General features: G+C 56.0%; 2 protein-coding genes and 1 long non-coding RNA gene across 4 annotated transcripts; 2 read left to right on the forward strand and 1 right to left on the reverse strand.

The window, feature by feature from the left end:
- The first annotated feature begins 893 nt into the window (after positions 1-893).
- On the forward strand, positions 894-13,465 carry LOC101879151 (adhesion G-protein coupled receptor G1). Of its 2 annotated transcripts, none has more exons than XR_004550527.1 (14): positions 894-1,044; positions 6,740-6,824; positions 7,241-7,666; positions 8,157-8,280; positions 8,361-8,508; positions 8,593-8,721; positions 9,363-9,479; positions 9,974-10,019; positions 10,365-10,465; positions 10,547-10,662; positions 11,228-11,502; positions 12,000-12,193; positions 12,457-12,725; positions 12,856-13,465. XR_004550527.1 is itself a non-coding variant. In XM_005152296.3 (14 exons), the coding sequence occupies exons 2-14, from the start codon at positions 6,788-6,790 to the stop codon at positions 12,918-12,920; spliced, it is 1,965 nt and encodes a 654-aa protein (XP_005152353.1). In that variant the 5' UTR covers positions 895-1,044; positions 6,740-6,787; the 3' UTR covers positions 12,921-13,465. The 2 variants fall into 2 exon arrangements, 1 of the variants encoding a protein (XP_005152353.1); XM_005152296.3 differs by having other exon boundaries at positions 895-1,044; positions 12,082-12,193.
- LOC117437898 (uncharacterized) lies at positions 2,098-6,811 on the reverse strand. The gene is made up of 3 exons (XR_004550528.1): positions 6,712-6,811; positions 5,768-5,831; positions 2,098-3,647 (listed from the first exon to the last, which is right to left on the reverse strand). It is a non-coding gene; the product is annotated as an uncharacterized lncRNA (long non-coding RNA).
- A 686-nt stretch (positions 13,466-14,151) lies between the features above and the next one.
- ADGRG3 (adhesion G protein-coupled receptor G3) lies at positions 14,152-20,628 on the forward strand. Its single transcript, XM_031051783.2, is given in 11 exon segments — positions 14,152-15,483; positions 15,485-15,847; positions 16,420-16,560; positions 16,640-16,762; positions 16,849-16,888; positions 16,973-17,073; positions 17,570-17,682; positions 17,827-18,110; positions 18,619-18,712; positions 19,151-19,437; positions 19,840-20,628. Coding segments are annotated over 11 exon segments (1,776 nt in total). The 5' UTR covers positions 14,152-15,369; the 3' UTR covers positions 19,956-20,628.
- Positions 20,629-20,880: the final 252 nt, after the last annotated feature.

The raw sequence follows: 20,880 nt of genomic DNA on the forward strand, positions 1-20,880 counted from the left end.
CTCTGCTCCAGGCGTGCCAGTGCAGCCATGGCACCTCCAGTGCTTTTTATCTGCATTGCCTACCCTGTGGAGCAAGAGGTTGTTTCTTCCCTCAGCAGAAAGAAAAGCCTCATTCGAGCCACTGAACATACCTTCAAGGGCAACTCTTTTATTTACCCACACCACGTCCCGGAGCTCTTCCTGCCTGCCCTGCTTCTTCCAGCTCCTGGCAGCGCCGGCTCCTTCCTGTGCGGCTGTTTTAAAGACACACAAAGGGCTGGACGCTGGCACTGCTGGCAGAGCCTTTGGCAGCTCCAGTGCCCGTTGCTGCCACTACACCTCCAGCACAAGCTCCCACTGCGGGGTACCCAGGGCAAGGGGCACGGTGCCCAGCTCCAGCCTTGGGATGTGTGGTGAGAGCTGGAGGGGGTCACATCCAGGCTCTGTGCCCCCCTCCTCTAGGGATGTGCTGTGGAGGGGCCTGTGGAGGGCTGCTTTCCATGCCAAGCTCCCTTGAGTTGGGTCCTGGGCTGTGTGCCCTGCTTCTTACCTCCCTCATTTCCTGCAGGAGCGGGGCAGGGTTCGCAGGGACAAACTGTCCCGGCTGCTTTCCCATTAATTGTTAATTTTTAATCCCGTTTGCAGCCAGGCGTGCAGCCTCCCAGCTCCATCTGGATGCCCGCCAGCCCGGAGCTGAAGGGCACGGGATGGGGCATCCAGATCTCCTTAGTGTACCCAAGCGAGACCCCCATCGCAGTCGCGGCCGGGCGGGGTGATGCAGCCCAGTGCTCCCAGCCTGGTGCTCCTAGACTGAACCGTGCAGAGCCGGACAGGTACCGTGACTGAGGGCTGCTGGCCCCACACCGACCACGGCGGGTTCCGCAGAGGTCGGTGAGACGCGGGTCCCGCCCCGCTGAGTCACCGCCCGCCCGGGGGGACGAAGAGGGGCGGGTCCGTCTGTCCCGATGCACCGCGCCGAGGCTGCAAGGTGCAGAGCAGAGCCGTGCCTGGGCGAGCCGAGCCGAGCCGAGCCGGGGCAGCGCGCCCAGCCCTTCCCGGGCACAGGTATCGGCGGCAGCGGGGAGGGAGGAGGAGCGGCGGAGGAAGGGGTCCGGTGTTTGCTGCTGGGGTGCTAGAGGCCGTGGTGAGGGGCGCTATGCGGCTTGCCTTTACTGGGGAGACTGGGAGGGGATGCTGTGGGGTCCGCGATGCGGGCGGGGAGGTGATGGGATCAGCCGGGGGTGGGACATCTGCCGATGCTGGACTGGTGGGTGGCACTGGGCAGCAGCACCCCGGGGTGCTCAGCTGGCCGGCAGGGCAGGGATGGAGATAAGGAGGCCTCCATGGAGACCTCGGGGTGGCCCCAGCTCCATATATATGGACAGGGACATTTTGACTCCCCGTTTCTGAGTGTGCAAGCATCGGGGTCTCTGCTGGTTGGTGGCCATGGAGTGAGTGGTCTGGTGAAGCCTCCATCCCTGGGGAATGAGACTTACCCTCCTCTCCGCCCCAGAGTCAGGCTGGATTCCCTGGATGCAGAGCCAGAGTCCCCATATCCATCTGGGACCAGCTGCTCCCAGCACAGCTGAGCCCCATGAAGCCCCTGCCGCCAGGCCAGAACTTGTGTGTGGCCTCTGCTTCCCACTCTAGGGACCCACCAGAGCCCCATTCCTTTTCCACCTCCATGCTGGTGAAGGGTGCAGCATCCCAGTGGTACTGCAGCGTGTTTCGACAGGGTGATCTTCCTCCCCTAAAATGCCTGTTGGGGGATTCCTCCTGCACCATCCCTGCTTGCTGCTGCTGGTCCTGGCATGCTGCTGTGGGATGCGGGATGCTCTGGGTGCTCCCTGCCCACAAGCTGCCTGAGCTGCCCCCTGGGACAGACCAGCAAAACCCAGTGAGGCCAACTGGAGAATTTAAATGAAGTCTCCTGGAATAACCTCCTAGCAGCATGTCCTCATGGCTGCTGGGGAGCAATCGCAGCCAAAGCTCATTTCATGGTCCGAGGGCTGCAGTAACCCCCCTTCAAGCTCCTCTGCCAGGGGGAGGCAAGAGTGTTTCAGAGATGGAGTGGGGCCTGCAGCCACAGTGGATTTTGCCATGCCCCTCACTGGCTTTGCAGCTTCCATGTGAATGAAGCAAGGACTAAAAATGCTGCATATTTGGTTGCAGGCCAGCTCTTAATCCCACGGCCTGGGGGCTGCTATTCACAGGGCAACAGGTTTGCAAGCAACTGCATGCTGCTGGGATGGGCATCCTGAGCTGGCACCCCAGATGCTGGCCATCTCCACCCTGCAGTGACACCCATGGGTGCCGGCAGGATGCAGTGCTGCAGGGTCTGCAGCTATTGTGCCAGTGCTCTGTGGTGCCAGTGGGCAGCAGCCTGTCAGCACCTGTTTTTCAGGAGCACTCCAACATGCCAGTTCCTTTCCCATCAGCTCCCTGACAGCTGGTCTTTGGCAGGAATCTGGGGGGGATGTGATCATGGCCTCTTACCTGGCTTCTGAGGTGCTGCAGACATTGCCCTGGCTGTGCTTGGCTTTCCTGCAGCCAGAAAGGCCTGCCAGGACCTGGTTCCCCCTCACCAGGCTCCAGGTTAGCTGCTTTCCATGCCAAATGCCTGGGAGCCTGATTTGGGATGGTCCTAGGCTGCCCTTGCTGCCTCTGTTCCTTAGCACCTGTGGCACAGGCAGGCAATGGGGACTCTGCTCATGCAGAGGGGGATAAAACCTGAGGGGCTGGGGTGTTTTGGGAGCTATTTAAAACCCAGATGTGTGATTTGGGTGGAGAGAAGGTACAAAGTGACCCACAGGAAGAGTCCAAGGGGTTGCTCCTGAAGAAGGCTGAGCGGTGAGAGCGCACTATGAGGGCTGCTGGCAGTACCCCCTGAGGCCAGCAACATGGCTTGAGGTGCTGGGAAAGGGCAGCCTGCACCACTTTATTCCCATTTCATGGCCGCCTTCAGTTTGGCACTGGTCTGTTGCATGCCACCGAGCTCTGCACCACGTTGCCTGGGCACTGGAGGAAGCACTGGTTGAGTTGGCTGTGACATGTCTGTGGTGGGGTGAGGAAATAGAATTTTGGTTTACATTTTTAATGTTACCACCCAGCTTTAAGCAAATTCATCTTGGGAGCCTCAGGCACTGGTGGTCTGCCTATGCCAGCCTCCCTCCTGCTCTCCCCACGCCTGCTGGGGAAGGGATGGCTGCCAGCTGCTGGCAAAGAACGGATCTCTGCCGCTCCCGTGGGAATTTTTATCAGGTCCGATTTTGTCCTGTCAGCAGAATTCAGCTAGGGGGTGCTGGGTGTTGTGCGCAGCTCCACATCCTGGGAAGAGCCGAGCCCATCCCATGGCACAGGCTTGGCATTAGAAAGGCCCTGGGTTGGGCCCTGCTGCCCCCGTGACAGGAACGGCTCGCATGCTAATGCCATGAATAACAGGCACAAGCCGTCAGCTGAGAACACAGGCCTTGTGTGAAGACCCGTGTGACTGATTCTGGGGCATCCCCCCTTGGTCCCTACTGCCATGCAAAGCTGTTCTGCACCTCAGAGAGCCTCTCCATGCCTCAGTGTCTCCATCCCATTCCTGAGTCCTTGCCTGGGTGACAAGCTGCAGGCCCAATTGGCATCTCGAGGAACAGAGCGTCAGTGTTATTTTCCTAGTGGACCTGGAAGGGAAACAGATCGAAGGCCCCGAATCTCCCCATTTCTGGTGTTTGTTTGAGGCATCAGAGCATCTCCCCTTCTCGGGAAAATCATCATGGCCAAAAGCCATGTGCCATCTCCAAAGTCTTAAATACCTGCTGCCATGTCACGCTGAGAGCAGTAAGGTGGTAGGAAACACCGGGCTTTTTTTGTTTTGTGGGGGTTTTAGGTTTTTTTTTTTTTCCATTTGCATGTAAGTTTAGAGGCCACCATGTTATTCTTTGACTTTTCTTTCCAAGACCAAAGTGTTCTTTGAATGGCAAAGCGAGGGTACAATGTGATACCTGAGGAGAGTCTCCCTCCCAGACAGTGGTGAGGAAGCCTGCTCCAGCCTGGCCACCTCTTTTTATGTCATCTGGCCAGTTTTTGGGTAAACCAGGAGTTTTTCTGTGCATTACTCTTCCTGGAGGATCTCAGCCCCCAGGGGCAGCAGGTAAAGCCATCCTGCCCTGGGTGAAGGGAAGGTAGGGTTGGGTGCTAAAAGGTTTGGTCACTGTGATAACGCAGGGCTTTTGTAAAGGGGTGACACTGGGGTGGCAATTCCCAGCATCCCCACTGCTATCCAGGGAGGATGTCCCTCCATTCCCACTGTGAGCTTGGCACTTTCGCCTCCCTCCAGTGCTGCAGGCACTGATGGGAACTTTGTTTTTCTACTGAGAAACCATTTCTGGGGGACTTTCTCTTGCTATTGTTCAGCTCAGGAAACAGCCATTGCCGTTGAGATGAGTGGGACCATATAGGGCTTGGAGGGGAAATACCAGGTCCCCCACCCACATTCCCACAGGGATTTCTCGTCCTGGTTGAGTAACAGCTAAAAGGGGATGATCCTGTCCTCCAAGCACCCCAAGTAACATCCTAAAGATGCCAGCACAGTGGGATGGGCAGAAACTTTGTTGGGATGCAGCAGTCTCCATCCTGAGGAAATGCTTTCTTGGTATGCTGGCTCTGTGCTATCACTATACTGTTGGCATTTGTATGCCACTTGGTTGCTTTTAAGCTGTCTAGGTGTTTCCCATCACCACCATCATTTTGTCACCCCAGATCTGTGCTTTTTGGATCCACATGCATGATTCCCAAGTATGCAGCAAGGCACTGGGATGCCAGCCCTGTCCACATGCTGCCAAGTCCTGCCTGTGCCGTACCCTTCCAGCCCACACCAGGAAACCTCGTTAGTGCCACACTCAATTATGGCAGCAGGTTAATTAATAACCCAAAGCCCCGTTTCCCGGTGATAAGCTGCTGCAAGAAGCAGACAGGGAGGGGCACAAGCGGCTGTGCCCATGGTGCTGCACCAGTGCAGGATGTGCCCTGGATCCCTGCTGACCAGGAATGCTCACAGGAGAAGCCCATGCTAGTGGGGAGATATGCCAACAAGGATGCCAAGTTCTCAATCAAGTGATATTCCCACAGCCTCCCCATCTGACAGCCCCTGGGTGGTTGGGAAAGCTCAGGAGCCTCCTCAGGTGATGCTGGTGGGTGCCCCATATCTGGTTGCAGCAAACAGAACAGGATTCACCTGCTTGCTGGATTTTGAGAAGGATGCTGTGAGAGTAGCACAGGATGCAGTGATCACAAAACGGGCTGGCTTGTATTTGGGCATTGCAAGTGTTTGGCTCTGCTGGCTGGTCCGGTAGCCCCCATTGCTGTCCTGCCCTGGGGAGGGGCTCCCACTGGTTGCTGGATCACCAAATCACAGAGTGGTTTGGGTTGAAAGGGGCCTTAGAGCTCATCCAGTTCCAAGCCCCTGCCACAGGCAGGGACACCTTCCACTAGAGCAGTTAAAACAAAGCCAAACCAAACACACACTGCAGCATCCTTCATGCCCCGCTTGTCAGTGGTGGGCTGAGCCACAGTGTTTAAGAGATGATGGTGACACTACTGGAGATCCGAGGACACCTTTAGTTTTCCAGCTCACCACAAAGCCTCCCTAGCTCTAAGAATACCCAAAACCACATCTCCTTCAGAGCACTGCCTGTCTGAAGCATCACTGGGCTGTGAGTACACAAGGTCCTTGTGCAGCTGAGAATGAACACGAGGATTTATCCTTCCTTGCAGAAGCAGCCCTGACATTTACCTCACCCACCTGCTGAAACAGGATCCCAGGCATCAACCTCCAGGCAGCTTTTGTTAGCGAGTTCAAGAAGCGTCTGTCAGGAGCACAGAATGGTTTGAACTGGAAGGGACCTTAAAGCTCACCCACTTCCAACCCCTGCCATGAACAGGGACACCTCCCACAAGGCCAGCCTTGACCCATCACTGGGGCAATGCAGGGTGAGCAGGAGTGAAGCTCAATAGTCCCAGCAGTACCAGAGATGCAGTTCGTGGTGTGGGGAAGGTGTAAGCGTGAGGGGAAGGGCTGTGGGTATGAAGGCTGTGTCTTTGTGGAGCACATGGGTGCAGCAGCACCTGAGGGTAGTTATCGGTGGCTTGGGTGCAGCTGGTCACAGCAGCCCTGACTGCATATAAAGAAAAAGAAAACTGTGGTAGAGCGGAGTGCAAGGTGAAGGGGGGGAAAGGGGCTGCAGAGGACATTGCCTGCCTAGTCATGAGGGGCAGAAGGGGTTTTGGCAGCCACAGTTGCTCCAGGATGAGCCTGGGAGAGTCTGTTTCTGCCAGACTGCAGTGACAGAGCAGTTTGCATTGTGCCTGGCTCCTCAGCTAATCTGCAGGAGCTGAGAGCACCCAAGACAATAATTTCAGGGCTGGTGAACTAGGAAACCACCGTTTCCTTCTGTTCCTATCACTTGTGATAAGAAGCCAAGGCCTGAACCAAGATATGAGGCTGGGAGCAGAAGCGGGGACCCTCCTTCCTGCCCCAAGTCACTGGTGGTTGGTGCCAGTGCTGGGGCACTGGGGCACCCCTCAGTGCTCAGACCCCAGGGACTCACTGCCGGCTGCCCAGTCCTTCCAGCCCTGGTGCTCGTGGCTCCTCCTCACAGCAGAGGCACCAGGGAGCTGTTTACCACCACCACAGCCTTTGCTTTCCATCCCCTGACCCTATGATACGGGTGGTACCTAAATACTCACGTGGCCCCTTTCCTTTGTACCCTTCCAGGCCCTGCTTTTTCCTCAGAGGCCAAGCCAAAGCAGAGAGCTTCCCAGGATGAAGGTCCTTCTTCTGCTCCTCTCCCTGTTCCAAGGTAGACTGCCCCAACCACGTCCTGCCCTGGGATGGTGAGACAGGTTTGGGCTGCTGGAAGTAATTGGCAGCCCCAAAAACCTGCCTGGGGAGTACTGAGGGGTGATTGCTGCTGTGATTTCCACAATGGTGAAATGTCTCATCGGCTGATGTGCCTCTGGTGGGGTTTCTTGGGCAGAATGGATTCTTTCCAGGGAAAGGAGATGATCTCTGTCTGTTACTTTTGCGGATGGAGAGGTCCTCTCTCAGTCTCTGCTGATGTGGCTAATAGCACCTGGGAGAGGGTGGCCCTGCAAGACTGGACATGGGGAGGTGGGCAAATGTCACTGACATCATGCAGCCCATCCAGGACAGGATTGGGGTGACAGCGGCAGAAAACCTGGCTGAACCACCATCTCCAAACACTTGTGTACGCAGGGGTGGGAGCATGTGGCCACCGGGAAGAGGACTTCCGCTTCTGTGGTGACCGAAACCAGACCCAGAACAGCTCCATCATCTATGAGCATGGCCCTGCTGGCATTTCCATCGAGAACACAGCCCAGGCACTGATCATAAGGAAGCCCTTTTTGCCAAGCAGGAGAAACTCCTCCTACAAGTACAGCTTGCCCCCCACGCTGGGCAGGTACCGCTTCTGCATCTGCTGGTTCAGGGCCAACAGAACCCTGTGGCTGGTGTACGGGAAGCAGAGCTTTCTCCTGGACCGAGAACCGGCCAGCAGCAGTGCCCAGGGGAAGCAGGGTCAGGAGACTGCAGGAGCCAGCATGTCCATCTTCAACGTGTCGTACATCTCGAAGGGCGGGAAGAACACCTCCCTTGGCAGTACCTCTGAGTACTTCTTCCCTGGTAAAGGCAGTTCAACATTATTTCAATGAAATGCAGAGTTCCTTTCATCCCCAGCCCATTCTTATGCCATCAGCAGTTGGTGTCCCAGGATTTGGAATGGTGCTGATGTGAAGACATAGCTGAATGGTGATGGAAGGGGACCTAGGTTTGCTTCTAGCAACCCAGAGGCAGGCCTGGATACACAGGCTCCTGGAAGATGGAGATTTTCAAGTGTATTGCCCCCTAAAATCATGGGTTTTGCAGAAGTTCCAAGGGTCCCGTCTGCACTGCTAGGCACCTAGGAAACCTGGTACTGGTGGCCACAGTGGGAACCACTGTGCAGCTGGAGAGGCCCTTTAGGTTAAGGTGTCCATCAGGTCCCTGGGCTTGGGGCTACCTTGAAGTCATCTGATTTCTGCTCCCACTAATACAGTGCCCAGTTAGTTGGCAGGCATGAGAAAGCCAGCTCTGCCTGTGTATTTCATGGCATTCCCTTCTGTGTGTCCTTCAGCCTCACCAGAGGACATGCCCATTTGGGAGCAGGATGTGGAGGAGCAACTTACTGCCTTGGACAGGCTCATTGGACAGCCTGCAGAGCCAGACGCAGGAGCCATGGAGCAGCGGGTGATTCGTGGGTGAGTTTCCCACTTGTGCCATTCCCACTGCTGCTGATGCGATGCTGGCTGCATCTCTCACTGTGCCCCCTCCCTGACAGCAAACTTGGGGAGCTGGAGAAGATGCTGGCCAAAGTGGAGATTGAAGGGCAGAATCAGACCTTTGGAAAGGCCACTGTGCGTGCAACTGTCCTGATTGTCCAGCCCACTCGGGCTCCTCAGAACCTGGTTTTTGCTTCCCAAAGAAAGGTGGGTCCTCAACAGCCAGCCCTGCTGGTCTTGGCTCACCAGTGCCCTCTCCTAGCCTTCATCCTCATGAGTCTCTCCTTGCAGGAGGACAGAGAGGTCCATGGGATCGTGGTGGACCTGCCGAGCAGCCTGTTCATGATGGCAAAGGAGAGGGAGGAGGTTGTAGAGCACAGGGTGCTCCTGATGGACATCAGCAGCCAAACCATGTTCCAGGTGGTGGCCACATGGGTAACATAGAATCAGAGAACAGTTTGGATTGGAAAGGACCTAAAAGCTCATCCAGTTCCAACCCCTGCCATGGGCAGGGACACCTTCCACTAGAGCAGGTTACTCCAAGCCCCATCCAACCTGGCCTTGAACACTGCCAGGGATGGGGCAGCCACAGCTTCTCTGGGCAACCTGTGCCAGGGCCTCAGCACCCTCACAGGGAAGAACTTCCTTATACATAACATAAATCTTCCCTGTTCAAGTTTGAACCCATTGCCCCTTGTCCTATTGCTACAGTCCCTAATGAAGAGTCCCTCTCCAGCATCCTTGTAGGCCCCTTCAGATACTGGAAGGCTGCCATGAGGTCTCCACGCAGCCTTCTCTTCTCCAGGCTGAACAGCCCCAGTTTTCGTCAGCCTGTCTTCATATGGTGGGGTGTCCCCACTGTGCCACAGACTCCTGTGGTACAGGGCAGCAGCGATGCTGCCCAGACCAGGGTCCTGGTGCTTGCTTGCAGAAGATGCTTCAAAGATGATCTAAAAGGTTGACAGGGAAAAGGCGGAGACCTTCTTGGGGACTCTCGGCCACTTCTCTTCTGGCAGTTCTCCCTTCCCACACTGCCATCGCTTCCTCTTCTTTTCCAACAGGATGAAAACAGCAGCCACGTCCTGGGTGACAAGGTGGTCGGCATCTCCCTGGTGGACACAGTGGTGGCCAACCTCTCTGACCCAGTGGTCCTCACTTTCTTCCATGGCCAGCTGCCAGTAGGTGGGGAAATAGCCTCATCAAACCTGATCCCACCAGGAATGGAGGGGCAGGGAGGGCTCAGGCCCTACCTGCTTAGAGATTTGTCACAATCCAGCAGGTCCATGCTGTTGCCCTGCCTGCTGCATCTTCTGGGGCTGCACTGGTGGTGGTGTTGCCTGCACGTATCAAGGAGATGCTGCTTTGCAGATGTGTCATCTCCAGCACAATCGTCAGGGCTGGGGAACACTTCCGAGTTAACAGTCCTACACCTCATTCATGGTCCTGTTGGGTGCCTGCTCAACACTGAACCCCTTGTTTAAAAAAGGGTACCTGGGAGGAGGAATCTGCTCCATAAGCTGCCAAGAGAATGGTCTCTGCCTGTCCCCATAGGGCAGTTTGTCTCCTGAGACCATCTCTCCTCCTGCCCCACGTTCTCCCCTGTCAAATGTGGTGGCCTGGCAGCAAACCCACCACTGCATCCTGTTCAGGGCCTGTGCTTTTGTCATTGCAGAGGAACATGACCCCACTGTGCGTATTCTGGCAGGAGGACACCACTGGTGAGTGCTTCTGTGCTTGGTGTGGAGCCAGACTCTGCCTTTGCTCCTTTTGCAGGGTACCACATATCCACTGGCACGAGTAGAAGTTCCTCTGCACTTCCCTTCCTCACTCCAGCTTCATAAATCTTTCCCATGGGTTGATTTCAGGTTTTTCCCTAGCCTGAGAGCTTTCTCTGTCCCTAGGGATGCCAAAGGTGCTATCTGAGTGTGTGTACTTGGCCTGGGACAAGCTGGAACCCCCACTTTGGTTCTCCTCCCTGCCATAGACACCTTAATCTGAGGATCCCCAAACCCGGAGCAGATGTTTGTGCTGCTCACCAGATGCTGTCCCTTTCTCTTAAACAGCCAACTCTGGGAGCTGGGACAGCTTTGGTTGTACAACAGAGACAGGGGGCAGCTGGACAGAGTGCAGATGCAACCACCTCACCTACTTTGCCATGCTGATGGTGGGTAGCACCCTCCTATAGCTCTCCACATCATTCCCACTGGCTGTTTTTCCTCACCATCTCATTCCTCCCTCTCCTCAGGTTTCCTCCCTGGAGATCACCTACATACACAGGGATTATCTGAGTATCATAACCTATGTTGGCTGCCTGATCTCAGCTTTGGCATCTGTTTGCACCATCTTATTCCTGTACTTCAGGTACAGTGTGACAGTTTGCCCCATGCTCCCTGTCTTTGTTCTGTCCTTTGCTGCTGCACCTGGGTGGATGCAAGCTTTCCAAATGCAGTGGGGTGGCCTGGCTGGGAGTATGATGATGGAGACATGCTTGAAGAAACCAGAGTTCTCCTGTCCAGAAACTGCCCCTTGGCCAGATCTCCTGCAGGGCACTCAAAACCACTGTCTGTTTTCAAAGACTTTTGGTTGTTGGTACGAATTCCCAAGCAGAAGCCTGCAAAGATCTTTCAAGGGCCCAGTAGAGAAAATTAGTGTCTTCTCCTGAGTCATGTCACTGATTCTGCATGGATGATTCAGAGCTGAAATGATGTTGCTCCCTGCTCTGCTTGGCCCAGACCTGAAATGTGGGCTCAGCTGCAGGGCCCTGGATTTGCACATGTAATGATGGTCCCAGCTGTGGACCCACAGAGGGTCTCTATGCTTTTCTGGTTGGGATGAGTTGCCCAATGCAGAGCTATGTTGTGAGGCACCAAGGGTGCAGGCCATGCCACAGGTGGGGTGGTGAGGTGTCCCCACCTTGACCCTCCAGGAGCAAGCAGCGAGACCAGATCACGAGCATGCACATCCACATGAACTTGCTGGGTGCCATCTTCCTCCTGGATGTCACCTTCCTCATCTCTGAGGAGTTGGCTTCCAGCAGCAGCGAGGCTGTCTGCAGAGCTGGTGGGCTCTTCCTCCACTTCTCCCTCCTGAGCTGCCTCACCTGGATGGGCATTGAGGGCTACAACCTCTACCGGCTTGTGATCGAAGTCTTCAGCACCTACCATGACCACTTCCTCCTCAAGATCTGCCTGGTGGGCTGGGGTGAGTAGGGGGGAGGCAGCGATGCCCCAAGGGCACAGGCCATGGGGTGGAGGGCACCTGGGTAGGTCTTCCCCACCATAGATGGTTCCTGGATGGGGATGGAGACATGGCTGTGGGGAAGCAGATGTCTGAGAGCAGAGGCATCTCTGCTGGGAGACTCAATGGAGAAGGAGACTCCATGGCTGAGACTAGAAGCTGGTGGTAGTGCAAAGGTCGTGACATAGCAGTGGGGTGCTCTTTCTGAAAGGAACACCCAGGGCAGCCCAGAGATGGACTTGTTGCAGGAATCACCTGCACGTCTCTGCTGCGCTTCGGGCAGGGGGATGTGGTAGAAAGATTTCATGATCTTTCCTGCCTAAAATTCCACAGCCCAGTTTGATCCTCTTGCTGGGGTTGATGGTGCACCATCAGTCCTACATCAGGGCTTACAGTAGGTGTTGTGTGCTCCATTCTTAGTTCCTCTTGGTGGGGAGGATGTTGGTTTGTACTCTGTACAGGGAGAAAGTGGGAACAAGTCCTTCCAGGAGCTCCGAGGGCCGGGGACGAGGGCGGCCACTTCATTGTGTTCTTGCCACCCAGGACTCCCATTTTTCTGTGTGATGCTGATCTTCCTGGCCAGCTGGAGAAACTACGGCCCCTTCTCCATTCCCATCTATGAATCCATTGGTGGCAAATCCACCAACACAACCATGTGAGTCATTGGAACTGGGTTGCCTGGTCCTTGGTCTTAGATGAAGTCAACTGACTAAACCTCCACTGTGTCCTACAGGATCTCCTCAGCCATCCTGTGGCTTTCCTGGGGCTCTGTACAGGGTGGTGGTGGGATCCCCCCTCCCTGTTTCACTAAGCTGGGTTCTGGGCTTACACCACACCTTCATGTTCCTCCCAGTCCCTCAAACCCATGTCCCCGTGGGGTGACACAGTGTAACCCGCTGCCCACTCTCCTCCTTCCAGATGCTGGATTACGAGCCCCCTGATCCATAATGTTGTGAACCTGGGTTTCTTCAGCCTGGTGTTTCTCTTTAACTCGGTCATGCTGGGGGCCATGGTCCGGGAGATCATCCGGCAGAACAACAAAGGCCACAAGCTCAAGCATGTTCTTGCCCTCTTTGGGCTGAGCATCCTGCTGGGCATTCCCTGGGCACTGGTCTTCTTCTCCTTCACCTCTGGTGTCTTCAGCCTCATCTCCCTCTACCTCTTCACCATCATCAACTCCCTCCAAGGTGAGCCAGGGATGCAGGGCCCCTGTGAAGGGGTGATGGTGGGGTGGTGACAAGGATGGGAGGAACTGTCCCTGGCAGGCTGCTGCCTTGCTTGAGAGGATTTACCCACCCTTCCTCCCTTGTCTCCCAGGCTTCCTTATCTTTCTCTGGTACTGGACCATGGTGCTGCAGGCAAGGAAGTCCTCTGATTTGTAGAGCAGCTCCAACAGCATCAAACTGCAGCCCAAGAGCAGGCACAGCCCCACTATGGCTGTGCCCAGCCAAAAACAGCCACAGGAAGGACCAACGCCATTCGCTTTATTATAGCACCCGCCTCAGGGGCTGCTGGAGCCCGGGGTCCCCTTATCTCTGCCAGCCCGCTCACCAACTTTCCCTTGGTATCCCTTGGCTTGGCATCCCTGGGGCAAGAGGGAGGGATGCTCGCTCAGGCAGTGGGAGTTGCAGGAGGTAGAAGGGGCAGAGACAGGGTCCCTGATGCCTCTGGATGTCCCCTCCCGTGCACTGAGGCCAGGGATGGGCCTTTTCCCTGGTGGAAAAGGCCCCATCTTCAGCTCTTGCTGGTGGTTACCAAGAAGGTCCATCCCCAGTGAAGACAGAGTAGCTCTGCCCCCGGCCCTCTCCAGCAGCTGAAATGGTCTATTTTTGTTAATTTGTTGAATGCCTATTTTTGGATGGTGCAGAAGTTCAGCGGGTGCACCTGCACACCAGACTTGTGCCCATTAAAGTTGTTCCTGCTTGGAGCATGGCTTCCTGGGGTCTCTCTGCTGGGCATGTTGGCAAATTGGTGGGCTCTTGGTGGGATCCATCTCTAAGCCAGGGTTGTCCCATCCTGGGCAGGACCCGGTGTGCATGCCGAATGATTCTGCTGAGCTGGGCTGGTGATGGTGCTCCTGGCAGAGCACTGGTAGCCCAAGGCCATAGGGATTGGGGTGATGGTGGGAGATGCCATGGCTTGAGAAGCTACTGTGGTCTCCAAAGACCCTTGTACTCAGGACCTGTGAGGCAGCACATCAAATACTGCATTCAGTTTTGGGTCCTTCACTAAAAGAGAGACATTGAGGTGCTGGAGCAGGTCCAGAGAAGGGCAGCAGAGCTGGTGAAGGGCCTGGAGCACAAGTGTGATGGGGAATGGCTGAGGGAACTGGGGGGTTTAGTCTGGAGAAAAGAATGCTCAGGGGGGACCTTATTGCTCTCTGCAACTGCCTGGCAGGAGGATGGAGCCAGGAGGTGGCTGGTCTCTGCTCCCAATGAACAAGGCATAGGATGAAAAGAAATGGCCTCAAGCTGCACCAGGGGACGTTTTGACTGGAGAGTAGGAACAGTTTCTTCCCCAAAGGGTGCTCAGGCATTGGAACAGGCTGCCCAGGGCAGTGGTGGAGTCACCATCCCTGGAAGTGTTCACAGACTGTGTAGATGAGGCCCTCAGTGCCATGGTTCAGTGGTGGCTTTGGCAGTGCTGGGGAGCAGTTGGACTTGATGATCTTAAAGGTCTTTTCCAACCTGGTTGATTCTGTGATTCTATGACCATCACTGCCCAGCAAAGAGGAAGGCTGTTGGAGGATGGGAATCCAAAGAGGGAGTTTTTGCAGGACAGGAATCTCCTCAGTGCCTGTGGGGCAGAATGCAGCAATCCTGACTGTACTGCTTGCAAGCCCAGCACTGTGTCTCATCCCACCAGTTTGTCTTCTGGACAATGCTTCACTTGTGGCTCATCCGCTTCTGCAGGGATTCTGGCTGGGGTAGGGGGAACCTTCTCACAAAGTGGGTATTTCATTCCCAGCAGCTCACAGCGAAGTCTGGTGGCATGCCCGGTTTCCTAGAGTAACACAATCAGAGAATGGTTGAGTTGGAAGAGACCTTAAAGATCAGCTACAAAGGGTTGGTGTAGGGATGCTCCGACATGTTGCTCTGGTGGGGACTATCAACCAAGGATTTGCAGGATGCAAGTGAAAGGGGAAGGACAAAAGCCCCAAGTCAGATGGAAGTGGTCAAGGAGGAAAAGATGTGACTGATGGTTACTGTGAGCGGAGGCAGAAGGTCACTTGCAAACCCACAGGAAGATGTGAGGGGTTCTCAGAAGGGAAATGAAGAGACGGCCGTTGCCTCAGGAGCAGTCACAAGCCTCAGGGGAGCCCAAGGAGGAGCAGAGTTGTTGGTATGTGAGTAGCAGAGCACTGTGGGATGGCTGGGAACAGCCCGGACACCACACAGTGCAGCAGGAACCTGCTCCTGGTGCTGCCTGGTGAGTGATGGGTCAGGGGGATGTGGGCAAGTGCAGGCTGCGGGATGGGTTTTCCCATGGAAAGCACTGACTCAAAGACCACAGCAGGGTTTCACCATGATATGTGGCTGGGACAGGAGGGAGCATTTTTCTGCTGGGATGTGTGGAGAGCTGGCAGTGTGGTGGGTTTGCTTTTGGGGCTGTTTCAAAACCTGAGACCAGCAGCCCAGGGTCTTATCTTCAGCCACCAAGGGATTGGATGTGGTGGTTTTGACTTCTCCCGCTGTCCATGTCTTTGAAGCCCATGTAACTGAAGGGCTGCTCCTGTTGAGCCTGGCAGCTGATAGATTCTGCTGCCTCCCCTCCTGCTGGGGCAGGGGGAGGGCTGACCTGGGATGTTGGAGTTTTCCCCCATTTTCCCACATGCTTTTCCTCCAGATGCTGCCAGGGGACAGGAGATCTGTGCTGGTGAGTGGTCTCTCCATGCCTGCCCGTGCCCCCAGTGCTATGCTGCCCAGTGGTCACCTTGTTCCCCTCCTGAGCAGCCCTGGGGCGGGGTGATGGGCGACACCGGTGCTGCAATGTGATGGTGGAGCAGGAGGAGCGAGGGGACAGGATGCTCAGCCCTGACCTGCCGCAGCGCTGCCCGGAGCTGGGGAGCTCGGGCAGTCCTGCATGTGCCTGCCTGCGGGAGCGCTGGCTCAGGTGAGGCAGTTTGGGCATGGCAGGGCTTGGGGGCTCAGCTCCACATGTCACAGGTCCCACGGCCCCCCTGCCCTGCAGGCTGCTGCAGGTGGTGGGGCCAGTGCTGGACAGTTGTCTGGCTGGGGTGAAGGTGCTGCTCCTGAACATCAGCAGGGCTGTCACCCAGGACGTCATCATCAGTTTTTCTCCCACGGAGGTGAGACATGTCCCTCCCCTTGGAGGGGCCTGTGCCTTCTGAGCATCACCCCGGGGCCCTGAGCAACACCCTTCTGAGCAACACCCTTCTGAGCCCCTGCCCCGGGGCTTGGTGCACCATGGCGTGCTGTTCCTCGACCTTGTTCCACAATTGCATCATGAACCAACATCAGCTTTAGCTTCCCTTGGCAAGAAGTCATGTGAAATAGTGTTAAGGAGGGAAGAGCCTCCCTGAAGAGCTGGTGGTCAAGGTGAGGGGGAGGTAGAGGGGGAACATGTAGGACGTTGTGCCTCCTGCTCACACAGCAGCTTTCCTACTGTCTGGATGTTGCAGGGAACCACATCCCATGAGGTGATGGTGGGCTGGAGCTCTCCTGGGGCCTACTCCCAGCTCTGCCCCTTTCCTGCTGGGTGCTAGGGATGAGGTTCTCCCCTTCTGCCCTGGGGTTCCTGCTGATGCTGCTGAGCAAAGCCTATCCAGGCAGGGCTGAATTTATGCCTGGAGCAATGCTGGTGGGTCCTGAACAGAGAGGTGATGCTGCCAGCAACACTTGCCACCCTTCTCTGCCACAGAACCCCAGGATGCTGAATGTGACAGAGAAGGGGAAGGCAGGAAAAATCTGTCTCCCCCGGGGGATATTCCGGTCCCTGAGCAGCCAGACAGTGCACGTGGTGGTGACAGTCCTCAACATCCCACAGCTGGGTATGTTCCAGGTATGAGCTGGTGTTGCTGGCATCCCTCTGGCCACCACTAACCTGCTGGTTTGGCTCAGGCAGCGCTGCCCCCACACAGGAGGTCAACCAGACAGGGCAGGTCCTGGACAACACCATGGTGGCCATCACAGTTGGAGAGACGAGCATATCCGGGCTGTGGGACCCCGTGCAGCTCACCTTCACCCATGGGCGGTTGCCCCACGTCAGTCAGCCGTGTATTCCTTACCTTCCCCCCCCGTGCTGCCTCTCACTGAGGCATTGGCTGATGCTGGTCTCCCCCCTTTGCAGGGCATCACCCCACAATGTGTCTTCTGGGATCCCAGCAAAGGTCTGATCCTCACTGGGGCCTCCTTGGGGCCAGGTGTGAGTGCTGTGCCTGGTGTTTGGGGCCATCACCCTGTGCCTGTTGCAGGGCAGGCAGGAGGCTGGAGCAGCAGCGGATGTGACACACAGCCCCAGAACAAGGAGACACACTGCTCCTGTGACCATCTCACCTTCTTCACCCTCCTGCTGGTGAAAACCATATTCCCCACAGCTCCTGTCTGTGCTGTATGCCCCATCACGGTGGCCCCTTGGGTACCACCAGTAGTGGCACAGGGACAGTTACAGCTGCACCAGGGCAAACTGAGGTCCCAAAACCAAGCCCAGCTCAGGAGGGTAGCAGCAACTCGGCAGAGCTGGAGAAAACAGCCCCCAGCCTAGGGCAGGCTCTGGAGTAGCAAGGCTTGGGGTCCTGTCTGCTGCACCTGGAGGTGCTCACAGTGATCCATTGTGGGCTGCCATGAGCATGTCACCTTCACTCATCCCTTACCCCATCCCAGGGAGTATCTCCTCTGAGCCACCACTGCCCTACTGCCCCCAGAGACCTTCTGGGGAAACAGACCAGGGGCTTGCCTGGGGTCTCTGCAAGCAGCCACCGGAGTCAGCAGCCCCGTGGCTTTTGTAGCTGCAGTTGTGTTGTCTAGGTTGGTCCAGGGCCTGTCTAACCCAAAGTGCGCATGTTTGGCAGAACCCAGCTCTGGATAGGTCCACAGCACAAGTCCTGATGTCTGTTGCCACTGCTGGTTGCGGGGTAGCCATGGCTTTCTCCATCTTCACCATTGCCTTCTGCATCTTCTTCAGGTAGAATGTGCCAGCATCCCCCCAGGGACTCATCAGGCTGGGAGGGGGGTAGGGCAGTTCTGGTGCTCCTGCATGAGCCTGCTGTGACACAGAGCACTGCTCAGCTGTGACACTACCTTTCCTGCTCCCCCTGGGGACACTCAGGTGTAGGTTCAGGTCCGAGGAGACCCTTTGTATCAACCTGGGACTGCATATAAACCTGGTGGGCAGCCTGCTCCTCCTCAACCTGGCCTTCCTGCTCAACAGCGGGCTCTCCACTGGAACCCTTCCGGGGACCTGCAAGGTCCTGGGGGGGATCACCCACTACTACCTGCTCTGCTGCTTCACCTGGATGGCGCTGGAGGGTTGTCACCTCTACCTTCTCTTTGTCAAGGTCCTCGGCACCTGCATCCGCCACTACTTGGTGAAGCTGTGCCTGGTGGGCTGGGGTGAGCACCATCAGGCTCAGTGAGAGATGGGGGAGAGGCAGGCAACAGGTTATAACCAAAGGGGAAATTGGGTGATGCAACAGTGGGCAGAGAATGAGCAAGCCCCTGTCCTGCCCACAGCTCTTTCAAATGCTGTGGTCAGGGCTGAGAAGTGTCTTATATGGCCTTGGGGCATCCACACCTTCCACCCTGCTGGGGACCATCCTCCTGCTCATCAGGCAGTTGATGCCCCTGGGGTCTTTCCTCACCCATTGCCCTCCACAGCACCATGGGAGGCACTGGAGTAGAGGAGGGGACACACTGAGCCCTGGTACTCAGCACTGTACTTCTCCACATCATGTCCCAGCAACAACCATTTTGCCCCCAGCACTTATACAACCTCTGTGAGTCTCTAAGCTCCATCTTCCTGGAGGCCAGCACACTCAGGGCCATGAGGAGTCCCCAGATGATGACCTTGCCTCCTTCTTGCCTTCCTGTCCTCCCTCAAATGTCCCCCTTTTTCTTCCAGGCTTCCCCGCCCTTGTGGTGGGGGTGGCAGGAGCCATTGGCAGCTATGGAGAACACAGCATCCAGACCATGGACCACCAGGTCATAGCCTGCCTGTGCATGCCCCAGCACCCACAGGGCTTAGGGGGCCCTTTGGCATGGGCAGCAGTAACCTGGTCCAGCTGGAAGGGTTGGGGTGGTTGGTTGCACCCATCCTGCTTGGTTTTATGCTGTGCTTCTGCTTCCCCAACTGTGATAGCAACACAGCAGCCAGAGCTGTGGTAACCACCACCTCTGGTCCTGAGCCTGCACCCCCTGGCCGTGGAGGGGTAACCAAGGGTCACATGGAGCTTCCCCAGGCTCCGTCCTCCCAGCTGAGCAACAGGAGGGCAGCAGGTATGCACAATTGTCCCCCAAGCTTCACTGCGGCCTTGAAAAACCCCACAGGCACAAGGGTGTCCCTGCATCCCCCAACATGTGCCCCTGGGGAGGCCCTCATGGGTGCTGTTGGGGCTAGCAGAGCCACTGGAGGTACTGTGCTTGTCTCTTTTCAGGTGCTGGATCACTTCCAAACATCTTCTGGTCCACTACATCACTAACTGTGGCTACTTTGGCCTCATCTTCCTCTTCAACACAGCTGTTTTCGGGATGGTGATCCAGAAGAGCTGCAGTCTGCAGAGCACAGGGGTGGTACAGGGAGACCGCAAGGCTTGGAAGGTGGCCCTGGTGGCAATGGGGCTCTTCTGCCTGCTGGGAGCCACCTGGGCCCTGGCGTTCCTCACCCATGACACCTCCTCTGTGGCCATGCTCTACCTCTTCACCATCCTCAACTCCTTCCAAGGTCAGGGCTGGCTCCAAGCTGGGCATCCTGGGCTGGGGTAGGGAAGATGGAGGAGCAGGGACCAGCCTGGTAGTGGCTTGACTGGTGTTCCCAAGGCACCAACATCTTCCCAGTAGGTCCCAGCCACCAGCATGGAGCTGGTCATGGCTCCTAACCACATCTACTCCACTGGGGGTGGTTTTCCTCAAAGGAAGTCATCTGTTAGCAGAGGAAGAGAGACATTATCCACACAGGGCATGACCCAGCCAAATGGCTCACCATGAATTGTGGGGAGACCCTCCTGCCAGAGCAGGAGCGAGCTGGGTGAACACCCTGAAAGTGGCTGGGAAAAGCCAGCAGCATTCCAGCAGGATGCTTCCCACTATATCCTGCTGCTGAGTGTCTGCCTTCCTTTCCCTGCAGGAATCTTAATATTCATCTGGCTGGTTGTTCTCTACTACCCAAAGGCAAAGGAGACCATTGGCTCCTTCTCCCACATCATCAGACCTAACAAAGTCACCACAGCTTCCCAGGACTAGCTGCTGGCTGCACCTCCCTCCCTGCTTGCATGGGCCCCTCCTGGAAGGATGCCTCAATTGCAATAGGTGCAGCTTCTCACAGAGGGTGAGGGCTCAGTTTACCACACCTCAGTTTACCCTTCACAGTGGGCATGATCCACTTTAGCAGTAGATGTACTTTGCTTCAGCCCAGCCTGCCGTGGGCAAGGAGTTCTGGAAACATCCCTTCTGCCAAAGTCCCTCCATGCTGCAGCTGTGCCAGGGTCTTGAAGTGCCCCTGATCTCCTTCCCCAGGTGCTCTTGTGGGGGCAAGGGGGGAACCCATAAATCATCTGCTTTCAGCCAGGATGGGCCATCCTCCTCTGCTAGAGATGGCCTTTGGTGCTGGACCAGCCTAGTGGTGGGTTTTTCTGCTGTTGGAGGTGGGATGATTGATTGACTCCAGCCCACACTCAGGAAGTTCAGGTCTGGGAATCATCAGAAACAGAGAAATCCCATGAGGTTCTTTGTGATACATCCCCTCCAAACAGACTGAGGCTGAGCTCTTTGAGCAGGGATCTGCTAAATATTCCTCCTTTCCCAACCATTTCCAGGAGGTCACCATGCTTCAGCTGAATGCACACATGGCCAGTCCTCTTCTTTACCTGTGTTTTAGTATTAAATCTCTGTCAGCTTTCTGAACAGTTTGATTTTAGTCCCTGATGCTCACAATATTGTTTATTATTTGTTTTATACTGGGGATGTTTTGGTGGGTAAAAGTCTTTCCTGGGTTCAGCAGTATCAGTCATTTTTCTCCTTCTTAGTAGTTGGTACAGTGCTGTGTTTTTGACTTTCAGCCTGGGAACAGCGCTGATAACACCGATGGTGTTAGTTGTTGCTCAGTAATGTTTACTCCAACCAAGGACTTTCTCAGTCTCATGCTCTGCCAGGAAGGAGGGGAAGCTGG

This window comes from Melopsittacus undulatus, chromosome Z (assembly GCF_012275295.1).
Source record: "Melopsittacus undulatus isolate bMelUnd1 chromosome Z, bMelUnd1.mat.Z, whole genome shotgun sequence".
Taxonomy (NCBI): domain Eukaryota; kingdom Metazoa; phylum Chordata; class Aves; order Psittaciformes; family Psittaculidae; genus Melopsittacus; species Melopsittacus undulatus.

Excerpts from the sequence above, each read along its gene's own strand:
- LOC101879151 (XM_005152296.3), top strand. The coding sequence starts at position 6,788 with ATGAAGGTCCTTCTTCTGCTCCTCTCCCTGTTCCAAG. Across the intron at positions 8,509-8,592 it reads TTTTTGCTTCCCAAAGAAAG|GAGGACAGAGAGGTCCATGG; the intron begins GTGGGTCCTCAA and ends CTCTCCTTGCAG. Across the intron at positions 10,663-11,227 it reads ATCTTATTCCTGTACTTCAG|GAGCAAGCAGCGAGACCAGA; the intron begins GTACAGTGTGAC and ends TTGACCCTCCAG.